Genomic DNA, 12,144 nt, shown 5'->3' with positions numbered 1-12,144 from the left:
GGAGATAGTGCATGCACTGTTTCAGTAGGAGCAAAGTCCCTGTAGAGATACTTGCCAAAACCCATGCAAAAGCAGTGCTTGTATTACACACACACACACACATACAGACTAAAAAAAAAAAAAAAAAAAAACCAAAAAAAAAAAAAAACAACAACAACAACAAAAAAAAACTAGACAGTTTTGGTAACACCATATGTTTCTTTCTAGTCAATGCATCTCAGTCCAAAATAGAGTAGCTTACCCTTGGGAGACAGAGAGAGGAGGCTTCAGCATCTTCAGTTTATTCAGTACTTAAGTCTCTCAGTCAGCACCAGGGCCAACCAGAGCCATCTGCTGCAGCAGGGTTTGCAAGGCATGCTGTACAAAGAACAAACACTTTCCCCAGGCCTGCCAGCTGGCACCTGAGTTTGGTGGATTGGTTGATGCCCCTACAATTGGCCAGGCCATTTAAGTTTTTACAAGCAATTTTATTATGTGTTCAGTCCTTGAACTCTAATATGCATCAGAAATACTGTTCACATTTCCCTTTCCACTTTCCCTCCCAAGCATATTCTTAAGTAACCAGCAATCTGCATGCATGCTGTTTTCTTCTCTGGTCTCTTCTGATCTTCAGTTTTAGTGCATTTTTCATCCTGGCTGGAAGCAACACAGACCACATGCTCATCCGCACAAAATACAGATACAGGGGCTGCATACACTGAAACGTAAGAGGCTGAACACAACTTGATGAATCCATCCTACGTGGAATGCGCACGTTGGTGGCTAAGCAGGTGCATCGCTGTTGGCCTCTAAGAGGCTTGAAAGACATGACTGCATCCAATTGTTTACCTGCATCCAACAGTAAAGCCATCTTAGTGCTGTTCCTTTTTTCCTTGATAGGGTGAGAGTCTTGCAGTGATTGTTGGTTACTGAGATCCCTCACTAATCCAGCAGCAGTGAGCCAGCAATGCCTGAAACTACAACTGCATCTTCAGTTTCCCTCCCTTAAGCAGTGCAGAAGGGACCTGAACAGAATGCATTTATAGTATGGCTCAGCTGCCCTTTTCCCAGCTCACCTCTCCCAGAGCCCCACCAGCATTTGGCTTTAGGTGATAGGTCAGGTCAGAGTAATGAAGTATCTAAGCTTCAAATGGGAGAGGGACTGAAAGGCTACTTATGAACTACTTTTCAGTAATTCAGATATAACCATCTCTCCACAGCACATGCAATAGCTATCCAGTTCACAGCTATTAGGATTCTGCAAAGTCAAATGCTCAGATAAATCCCCCCCATAGGGGATATTTGGCTATAACTTGGAGGGGATGCAGAATTAAAAATAAGCGTGGAAAGATGGATCCCTGGGCTGCTTCAGTCCAACAGTGCTGAAAGAAAATCTGCATTATACACATATAATTTGCTCTTCTTTTCCTGCCTTATTACAGTTTTACCCACATCCTACAATTCTACTTTATGTTGTACCTGGCAGATGTGAAAGCAGACAAATTCCTCTTACCACATCACAGCTCCCAAGGTCCAGGGCACAGCTGCAGTCAGCACCAAGAAGATAGGGAATTTTTGAGCAAAACCAGGGAGCTGTGTGCAAACCAATGCATATGACAGCTGAAGACAATCAAGCTGCTGAATTTCTTCTTTTGGTTTATCTCTTTTATCCCTAATTTCTTCACTTATCCTTGCTACTATTTTCCTCATTTCAGCACCAAAAACCTGCTCTCCTACACATGAAGGGGAGCTGACATGATCGGACAGAAGCTCTACATGTCCTACCTATACCTGAGGGATCACCTAATACAGATGTATCTGTCTGTTTTTCAAGCCATTACCCCCTCTATCATCCCTGAAAACCAAGTATGTAATGATGTTTCATTCTCTACCCTGAATGTTATCTTGCCGATTCCCACCTGTGTCACTCATGGACAACAAGAGCCTTAAATTGTCTCCCAAGGGTTAGGATATGCACAGAAGATTTCAAGGTCTGGAAGAGAGCCAAACCAGGAAGTCTTCTTAAGTTTGTAAGCCCTCAGGCAGAAAAAAGGCTGGACATAGCTGCTGCAGATTCACATTGGTAGAAAGGGATAGTAGAGCAAGCAGAGTCCAGCCCTCAGGCTGTCTGTTTCCACTGCAGCCAGCTAAAACAAAGCTGGTATTTGTGAGGGGTGTGCACTGATAACTGGGGACTCACTACTGTTCCAGAGTATGAAGTGAAATGCCTTCATGTTGCTGCATAATGACCACATGTAAGAGACACAGAACACAGCACTGCCAGCAAGTCCTTCTCTAATTTGAGAGCTCAGTCATGTGATTTGATTTTGTAACACCATACCTGCACCCTGCCTGAAAAAGGTCTAAGCACAGTTGGTTTGTGATATGGAAGGTCCCTTACCAGCTGTCTTGGGAATTTTCATGATAAATAGAGCACACACAACACCTTGTCTGTCCTCTTCAGGAAGTGAAGGCAGGAAAAGGAAAGGCATTTTCAAGACTGTATGCAAAATACATTCTTGAAGACAATTTCTCATCCCCACCATGGTTTAATGATTGCTAAAGGGGGATGCTACACCTTCTGAAAGGTCAGTATAATTGTATCCAAAATGTTATGCCAAGCAGTAGTACATTCACCTGTTCCTGCTGTAATGAGCATTTTTCAAACATCTTATTTTCTTTACTTTTTAAGCATGTTTCCCAGTCAAGCCCTGGTAGACTGTATTGAGAGGTTTGGTAACAATGCTTATCAGGATTTAGTTCCTAAAAGGACACATGTGCTTTCTTGATCAAATGGGATCTTCACGTTGGTGCAGGGCTCCCAAGACACACAATGTTCTTCCCAATGATGATACCTTTTCTTGAAGCCCCAAAGCACCAAAATTCCTCAAACTTAAAAAAAGTTATAGAATGCCAAAAAGTCCCAGTGAAAATCATGGGAAAAGTCACTAGAGCTTCCAGGAGGATGAAATCATTTGGGTCCCACTTATAAATAATTTAACACAGCCCAAAAAAAAATCTGTACAAACACATATATAAACAAAAAAAAAAAATCTCATATTCCACAGATGTTGAGAGATTCAGCGACCTCTTGGGGGCACAGGTGGAGGATAAAAGCCTTCACAGCTTACAGGCCTGTAAAAAGACAGATAATGAAAATGCATGTAAAAGTAGTAAAAAATAGAGTTCTGCAATAACATCATATGTAAGCATACTGTACAATCAGTAGTCATACAAGAAGAAAAACAGGCTGATTGAGCAACAGAGCAGATGCCAAGCTGCCAGAGCACTGTTCCTGTCCAAGCCATTTCTTCTGTCGTTAAGCTGCAGTAATTCTACTATTACTGGAAAGAGATGCTATAACAGTTGTTTGGAGTAAAACTTTGATAGTATGGTAGCTTTCTCCTGACATGAAGATGCAATAGGAAGAGATCAAAAGATTCAAAACCTTTTTTCAAACTAACTGCAGATAAATTCCAGCTATTTCCTTGCCAAAGCCAAGCCAACAACACAGACCTTGCTACACCCACGCAGTGGCAATTGCTGCTTTAAGAGTTGGAGAAATTTATTAGCCTTTGTACTGAGAGAACTTTTAGGGAATAGACTTCATAGACTTGCACTGGTTGGACTAAAGGAATGTTTACAAGTTATTTAAGTTTATGATCAAATGACTTCAACACCTTTTATAAAACCAGTGCAGTTCTTTCTTTGAGGCCAGTAACACATGTAAACATATATGCTTTGGAGAGATCTGAACTTTGTACAAAGAAAAAAGTCCAAGAGAATGCCAAAAGAACTTCCCCCTGCACTACACTTTGTATGTTCCAATAGGATATTTTCAGGAGGGTTGGGTACTAAATCTCTGCCAAAGGCAGGATGTAACTCAACCTGGGTCAGTCTTACTATGGCAAGCACTGTGTGCTTCATTAGTGCTGCCCCTCACTGTGCATGAACCATAGGGACAGCACTGCAACAGCCTTGTTACCAACTAGGAAACATATTCCTCCACATACAGATGAGAAACAATGACCTTACAATTCCTAACACTGTGTGCTGACAAATAGCAGTCTGCTAGACTTTGTTCAAAAACACATTCACTTTCTGCCTTTGCTAACTGCCTTGCTTTCTGTCCAAGGCTTCCATAAGGATTCACTGAAAGCACACATTTTGAGCTGCATTATAGTTTTACCTGCTTGCACCTCGAGGAGGCACTCTGGGAGGCCTTTCTGGAAAAGGAAGCCTCTCTACTTGGTGAGGAATTGGGCTGCGGCTCCTTGCTGTTTCTGGGACTTCACTGTCCTACAAAATGAAGAGAAATGTTTACAGAACAGCAGAATCTGGTCCTTGGTATCTTCACAAAAGAAGTGGCTACGTTTTGGCATTTCTCTAAATGCAGTGCCAGCTCTGAGCCCTTTTTTTTTTTGCATGAAAACAAAGGCATATACTTAAGGACAGCAGAACAGTATAGCAGAGGTGAGAGCTTACCTCACTGTCCCCTTCCATCCCACTGCTGACACTCAATATACTCCGAGTGCTGGAGCGGTTACTTGCACTACCTGGAGGAAGCAAGAGAAAAACTGATTAATAAACCCTGGTGATTTAACTGCAAATACCTAACTCAGGGCTCTTTCTAACCTCATGCTTAATTCTTGTAAATATAATTAATGCTTATTTTATTTATTTTCACTGTTTTTTTTCATATATTTGGGATCCAAACAACAGCATTTCATACAACAAAAACCACAGGACCAAGCCATTCAATTATGCTTTCTTTCTGGAAGACTTCTGCCTTATCTTTCTTTATCCAGTCTTCTGGTTAAATACTCACAACCATAATCTAACTGAAGAGATGCAATGCCAGTATCATCTGGAAAGTCAGGCAAATATTTTCACAAGGGTTACACACCCAACACTTGCGTACATTTAAATTATCAGTCCCCGTACCTTTAACAACTGCGTGAAGATAGATGGCTCTGAGCACTGTCACATGTTCATTCCTGGAGTGACTGCTTAAGAAGTTACTGTTCCAAATAAATAACTGTTTGCTACCCCCTCTTAAAACAATCCCCAATCATCACAGGAATGTTTCCTAGTCTATTTCCAAGCTAAAAACAAGTTTATTCAAACAACCTTCAGCACCCATCTATGCAAACCCATTAAACTGTCATGAACTCAGAGCAGGGATTGTTTTTTCAATCAGTCATGCCAATTCCAAAGGTGAGAGCAACTCACAAACATATCCTACACTGCTATGGCTGGTTTCAGTCCTAAATAGATAACATTCTATAAGGCTGTGAAATACTGGGACACTAATATTCAGAAACCTGTAACACTGAAATGGTGGCTAGAGAGGTTTTCTCCTATGATGCAGTCCCTCCCTCCTACCTTGGTAAGTCTCATCAGCTGGTACAAACAGCAATACTTTAGAGTGCTAAATACTGTGGTAGGGTCCATTCTCACCATCACACCGTGAGAAAGAGCACCAGGCTGCATACAGAGAGCTCTGCAGACTTGTTAACACTTCTCTCACACGTGCTTGTATGCAAGTTACTGGCTCAGCCAGCTGCCTCTGGCACCTATTCTGGATGCATGCCAGCTGTATCTTGCCAAGAGTCACAAAGGTGGTAACCTCACAGGAAGTCAGGTTTCCTTTCAAAGGATCCAACTGATCCCAAATGATTTCTGCATGAATTGCTCAGTCTGCAGTAAGAGCAAGAACACAGAGATTTGATTTGCACAAATTAAATGTAATTAAAAGCAAAGATAATAAAAATGTGCAGACTGCACAAGTCACTCAAGAGGTCCCACAGTTACCAATGAAAAATGCTGTCCTTTATGTAAAACAATTGAAGAAACAACATGTAGAGACTGGTTTCCAGCCCTTCAGGCCAGAAGAGCACACAGCCTGCTGGCAGTCACAGCATGGGAGCATCCTTTCCAATAAGGGAGCAGCTACCATCTACTTTTAAGAACTGAAAACAGGTGGTATGCCTTCCCTGAGAAGGGCTCAAGAGAATCTTCTGCTCAGTTTTCAGGTTCTCCTCCTGCAGAGATGCAGACAAAAGATGCCCAAACCATTTGATGCACACCTGGAATTGCTTTTACAGTTTTGAAAACAGCTGGCCTGAGGCATGCAAGGTTTGGGGTGGCATTGTCAGTGCTGGGATTCAGGAACAAAAGTCCCATCCCCTGGGTTGACTCCAGGGTAAGGCTTAGTAAGTGTGTTCCATCCAGCTGTCCTGTAGGGACAGTGATGCTCAGGTTGCTTACTTGTTGTGCTGGATGTGCTTTCTGTTTTCCAGTCTCCTCGTTTTAACTCCTTTTTTAGTGGAAAAACATTTTTCCTGGGGGTGTATTCATATATTGCACATTCCGGTTTCCCCAAAGTTTTATGAGAATGTCGAATGGGTACTGTAATTTCCAAATCTGGAAGGGAAAATGAACAGCTCAGAAAGGTCTATGTGATTATAGCCTCCAAGAGAAAGTTTTGCACTTAAGGACAGAGTTAAACATGATTGCATAAGGACAATCATAACTGTACATGATTGAATCAAGATGCACTCCACAGAGTGGGGCATCCTTTTTTTGGCTGAAAGTGAGGAGCAAAACAACTTCCCTAAGTTTTTGCCAAATGGCACATGGATGTGCATATTAAAATATCACAGAACCACAATACATATGGACACATATCTGCCTGAAGATCTTCTTAATATGGTTAGCTGCTTCATTACCAGAGAATATCAGAATCATAGACGGTTACCTGCACTTTTGTCCTTTTTTTGCTTCTCCATTTGCCTCCTGGTTATGCTGTCTCGTAGACGTTTCAGATTTTCCTAAAAACATCACAAGATATTCTTTTCAGGGCTTTGGATAAAGGAAGATTAGCAGCTTTCTGACAATACCAGTATTATATTTTAGCTAACTTTGCAGTCAAGCTGTAACAAAGCTGAAGTCCAAACCATGTCAACAGGTTTTAATCTGTTCCTTCCAGAAACCCATGTGTGCCTTTCAGAAGCCAAGTTTTTTTCTGATGTTCATTATGTATGTTAAGGTCAAGTTCACATACGGGCAGTGGCACATAATCCGCAAATTGGGTTTACAACTCCCTGTATTTTCTGTTTGCACTGTGACACTGGCACAGAAACAAGACCCACAATCAAGTAACTGCACTATCCTTTCTGTACTAATGAACAGATTATTCTGACTGCAGGGACAGAAAAGACTGCCATGCATCCCAGAGTGTAAGGTACAACTCAGAATTCAGGCTATCCCCAATGAAGAAATGTAACTGGAAGCAAAGACTCTTCACCATTGTGTGGCAGGATATTGCACCTTACAGTACAAAAAGGTAGGGAGAAAAGAGACCACCTTTTTTCAGCAGGGAAATATGTACAGATCTGAGAGGAGAAAACCCCTGAAAAGCAGAGGAAACAACTGCTGAAGCAAAATTCAGAGCAGAGACTTTGAAAGCTGCTCATAGCATGGGGCACAGAGCATGCCACTTCATCTCTTCTACATCAATTTACTTAAATAGTACTGTGTTCTTCTCTGGTAGAAGGGACTCCTCTGACTGTTCCTGGGTAGAGAGGACCTTTCCAATTGAGAATCAGGAAGAGAAAAGCTTTGCCTTTGTTCTGACAGCTTCCAAAACAATGTCACCCACTGGAAACCAGACTGCCACAGCATGAACAAAAGGCTCCAAAAGAAGCAGGCACTGGTTTTAAAGAGGGAGCCTCACTCTAACTTGAGAATGAAAAATTTAAACTATAACTGATAGTTCTACCAGTCATTATGTCACTACTGCCAACTGACTCCCTCTTTCTGTTAAGGCACCCAAACACTCTGCTTTTACTAATGACCCTTGCTAGACCTTGCCCAGCTGCAATGAACAGTCCTGTAGCCATCAAACAAACAGTTGGAGAAATCAGGTCATCTACCAACTAGGGCTTTACAGCCAATACATCATCTGGGACACAGAGTCTTCACTGATCTGAAATGGATGAGAACCAACAAGTTAAATGTTCATCACAGAAGTCCCCTGCCTTAAGGTATGTGCTAGGTGACCTCTAGAAAGGTGATTTAGCAAACTGGATTTGATCCAATTCCTTGTATACAGATCTTCAAAAACTGGCAATATTACTGCAAGACAAACAGATCTGTAAAACTGCCTGCTGCTTACTGGGAACAGCTCCCCCACGGCAGGAGAGAATTCTGCTAGCTAAGTTAGCAGTCTTCCTCCTCCAACCAGGAAAAAAATGTACCCATGCTGAGAAGCTTGTGATATATACCTGGAGAGACAGCTATATTTCTTAAACAGTAGCGTAAGTCTGTACCTGCTGGAACCGGAATGATTCTGATCTCTTTTTCTGGTTCAGTTGCCACTCCTTAAAATGAAGTACAGCTTCATCCACAGTGAGGATGCCCATTTTCACTTGCTCCTGTAATGTAATCAGCTGCCGCTGGCCAGGGGTTTTCATTCCAGCAAATGGATCATATATACTTGATTGAGACAGGTCCCTTACAGGCCTGACTATTGTCTCTGAAGAGAGAGCACCAGCAAAAATATTATTAAACTTGTGGATCTACCTTTCTCACTGAATACAAAGAGATCAAGTACCCTTGATCTGGCAGACGTTTAAAAAAAAGAAAAAAAAGGGGAAAAAACAGGTATTACAGAGTGAGTGTTTTCTTCTTAGGCCATCCTACTATTTGTCAGGTCTAAAAGCCCAGCTGGGAGGTGGCCTCATACACAAATATATCCCAGGGATAAATTATGTTTTTAAGAGCAGAGCTTAAGTAAAGAGCACAAAACACATTCCTTAAAGTGCCCTGCTTCCTCAGCAATTCACAGAACAGAGCTTTTACCTTAGCAGTCACAAAGCTAGAGTCTATCTAGGTAATCTGTGTAGTTTAAGCCCAGAAACTGAAAACTCATTCTACTGATGCTGGCAATTTCTAACTGTTTTGTAACATAAAGAAGAGTTCCCAAGACATGAGATGTGCTCCCCTCACACTCTGCACTTATAGAAGTTTCCAGTGTCAGAAATGGTCAAAAAGACTGGGTCATAGAGAACAGTTATCCCCAGAACTTTGCAAAGCAGTCTATTCTGTCATATTTCACACAAATGAAGCTACCATAACAGATCTGTTTTTGGATTATTGAAAGGATTTTCAGGGTGAACTTCCACCTTACCTTTCTTAACCCTTCCCCTAGGGACATAAAGATTCTCAGGTCTTTGAGCCTTCTGTGCAAAAACTGCAAAAGAAACATTCTTTAGATACTGAAATGCATCTCACGAATACAGAAATAGCAAGGATGAATATGGCAAGCATACACAATTCTGCACTGCATTATAGCTTCTGTTACCCTTTTAAGTCCATTGAAGAAAAAGATTTGTATGGCAGAATTCCCTTTCTATTGACCTCAAAGAATTTTAGCTCAGCCCCCTCTAAGAGAAATCTGGACATGACTTCTCCATAGTCCTGTCACAGTGGGAAGAAGTCACTGAAATTACTCTCTCACATGCCATTGTGGTTCTTGCTAGAATGTTCATGATACATGACCTAGATTTCCAAAGCTGCCTAAGGAACTAGGAGGAACAATCTTCTTCAATTTCAATAAAACCCCACCTTCAGGGTGAGGTACTGAGGTATAAAATCATGTCCTATACATATGTAGTTGAATCAATGATACCATTACAGATCAGCAATGTCTTAACTTATTAGCTTGATTGTGTCCTTATGATATCAGGATCTTTCCTACTTAGTTGGATTTGTTTATAGCATTTGGGGGTAATCTGTCATGCTACTGCTTTAACGAAGAGCAAACTTAGGCCAAGATCTTGGGATAGAACATCCCCACACTTTCAGAGTAGGCAAAAGATGAAAAAACATATATGGAATTGGATCCCAAAGGTAACCTAACTCCACAGTCAAATAATATAGGGATCCTGGCATTTATTTGGCAACTGGAGCCCATGTCAATGCCATTCTACAGTTTACTGGTCTACATTTCCACTGGTAACCAACTCACTTTTGGAGATGTACAGCTCATTGTCTGGCTGTGGAGAGCTAGATTCTGGTCTTGGAACAGGAACTGGAGGTCTGTTAGCCATTTCCTGTGGAAAAGGGTCTTGTTCCACTGAGTAGTACACGTCTTCACCATACTGCTCATGACCTCCTTCCTCAGAATCTGGCACATCCATGCTACCACCTACAACAGAGCAAAGTTTGTAAGAATAGCAACCTGGCCACTTCACTGAACACTGGTTCCCTCCAGATGCATTATGTACCACATTCTTACCAAGTTGGCCATTTCACAGCCAAAACCATCCAGTTTTGCAGTGCCTTAAATGTACCAAAGACCTTCATGACAGGACTTGATAAAGTAATTAACATCTAGTAGCATGTAACTGTTTGCCACTATGCCTGTACTATCTCTTTTAAAGAAATAGTGAAAAAACTCCTAACTCTCTTTAAGAATTTGAGGAACAGTTAGTTTTAATTAATTTCAGTTAATTAACATACTTTAATAGTGAACAAATCAAACAGACCAATGGTTTCCGAAAGCTATGTGTGATGGTCTACAAAGTACTATAGAGAATTAGTCCTTTGTCTGAAAAAAACAAACTGTATGGGCTATCTTCTTTCTATCCTTAAGAGTTCATGAAGAACTCTCAGGCTCTGTTTAATTGCTTTAACTGTGCTACTGCCATCCTTCCCTCAAAATAGGTCTCACCTTCTAAAAACTTGCGGAGCATTGAGTCTTTTGTAGTTATAGAAACTTCATCTCCAGCAACTGGAGTGTCTGGTTTGGATTGAAGCATCTCTACATCTGGGAAAAAAAAAAAAACAGAAAGATGAATCTGTTAATTATATCCTTCAATACATGGAACAATGTGATATGACATAATAAACTGCACCTTTACTTTATAGTGACAATCAAAGAAGCAGGGCAAATGACCAGACATTTTCCTTGAAAAAGGCTTCTAAGTTGCTATGTTCAGTCCACTCTGCACAAATTTTTTTCAGCTGCCTGATGCTTACACTTGAGGGTGACTAACCATGCTATTGATAAGTTCTGACAAGGCTTCAAGAAGGCATTGAGTTTTGGCTGTTCTTGAGCGTGTGTTGGCCAGGTGAAAGTTTTGACCTCTGCACAGTGCTCCAGAGAGGAAACCATGTGGCTTGGAACAACAAGACATTAAAGGCAATTTTCCCATGACATGTAAGATAGTGTTTGTTTTATTTATTGGAATAAAGTCAAAACAGTCAGCTGAGTTAACTACTTGGATCTGGAAAGTGTTTAGAGGGTCAGATGATAATTCAGTATTGAGAAAGGACTGACAGCAAAAAATAAGATACTTTGTTAACTCAGTGTTTTGACATAGAGACTTTTGATTTTAAAGAAAAAGGTAGATCTCACAACACTAAAACTAATCTTAAAACTAAAATAAAATGTTTGGTAACCATGTTCCTAATGATATTAAAAAATGAGAGTAATATAAATGGATTGCTGAGGCTTATTGATATAAGTGAATTTTTGAGGTATATCTATTTCTATGTCATGGATCTACTACTATGTAAACTAGATCGTTTGGGTCACATGTGAGAATATGAAATACTTTTAACTCATTACAATGGCTTCAGTCCTCTGTTACCTTATTCTCAAAGAAGTTCCTACCAGAAAAATTGACCTTTGGTATCTAACCTTCCTTTGATCAGTCTCTGAAAAACTGTGGTGGAAGCACATCTTGATCATAATAAAGGGGCACACTGCCACAATATGGCTACACCTAAAATAGCCCAGGTATTATCCTCTACACCACAGCCATATCTACTCACATACAGGTAATTCCTAGAAAAAGTACTTCAAGTGAAGTTAGTTTATGATTCCCTAGTGAGCCATCCTCACAAACCTTCAAGTCAGTATAAAAGCTTAAATCCTTTATTTGTGATGGCAGCTCTAAACCAGCCAGCACTCCCATTAATTTCAGTGAGGGTTTGCCTGTGTGCTGGTATTCTAAATGATATTGAAACACTTTCACTTGGAGAGAATCAATCTAAGTGCTGGGAACTGTGCCAATTTAAACTTATCTGTTGTGATACAGGTAGATTTTTTGCACTGTTCAGACAAGCTGTTAATACTCTTCAGGCAAAGACTAA

The 12,144-nt window shown here is 40.8% G+C and overlaps 1 protein-coding gene across 1 annotated transcript in view; it reads right to left on the bottom strand.

Annotated features, from left to right (window-relative positions):
- Window positions 1-1,481: 1,481 nt before the first annotated feature.
- Window positions 1,482-12,144, bottom strand: part of PIK3AP1 (phosphoinositide-3-kinase adaptor protein 1) — a 40,968-nt gene continuing 30,305 nt past the window's right edge. The window contains exons 10-18 of the mRNA XM_053983219.1: window positions 10,718-10,813; window positions 10,013-10,192; window positions 9,173-9,235; window positions 8,313-8,518; window positions 6,740-6,812; window positions 6,250-6,405; window positions 4,465-4,535; window positions 4,169-4,278; window positions 1,482-3,114 (exon numbers count right to left, since the gene is read on the bottom strand). Of these exons, the coding sequence (XP_053839194.1) occupies window positions 3,060-3,114; window positions 4,169-4,278; window positions 4,465-4,535; window positions 6,250-6,405; window positions 6,740-6,812; window positions 8,313-8,518; window positions 9,173-9,235; window positions 10,013-10,192; window positions 10,718-10,813 (1,010 nt within the window). The 3' untranslated portion in view covers window positions 1,482-3,059. The remainder of the gene's footprint in view (window positions 3,115-4,168; window positions 4,279-4,464; window positions 4,536-6,249; window positions 6,406-6,739; window positions 6,813-8,312; window positions 8,519-9,172; window positions 9,236-10,012; window positions 10,193-10,717; window positions 10,814-12,144) is intronic.

This window comes from Vidua macroura, chromosome 8 (assembly GCF_024509145.1).
Source record: "Vidua macroura isolate BioBank_ID:100142 chromosome 8, ASM2450914v1, whole genome shotgun sequence".
NCBI classification, from domain to species: Eukaryota; Metazoa; Chordata; class Aves; order Passeriformes; family Viduidae; genus Vidua; species Vidua macroura.
This window is presented reverse-complemented; position numbering and strand designations above follow the sequence as displayed.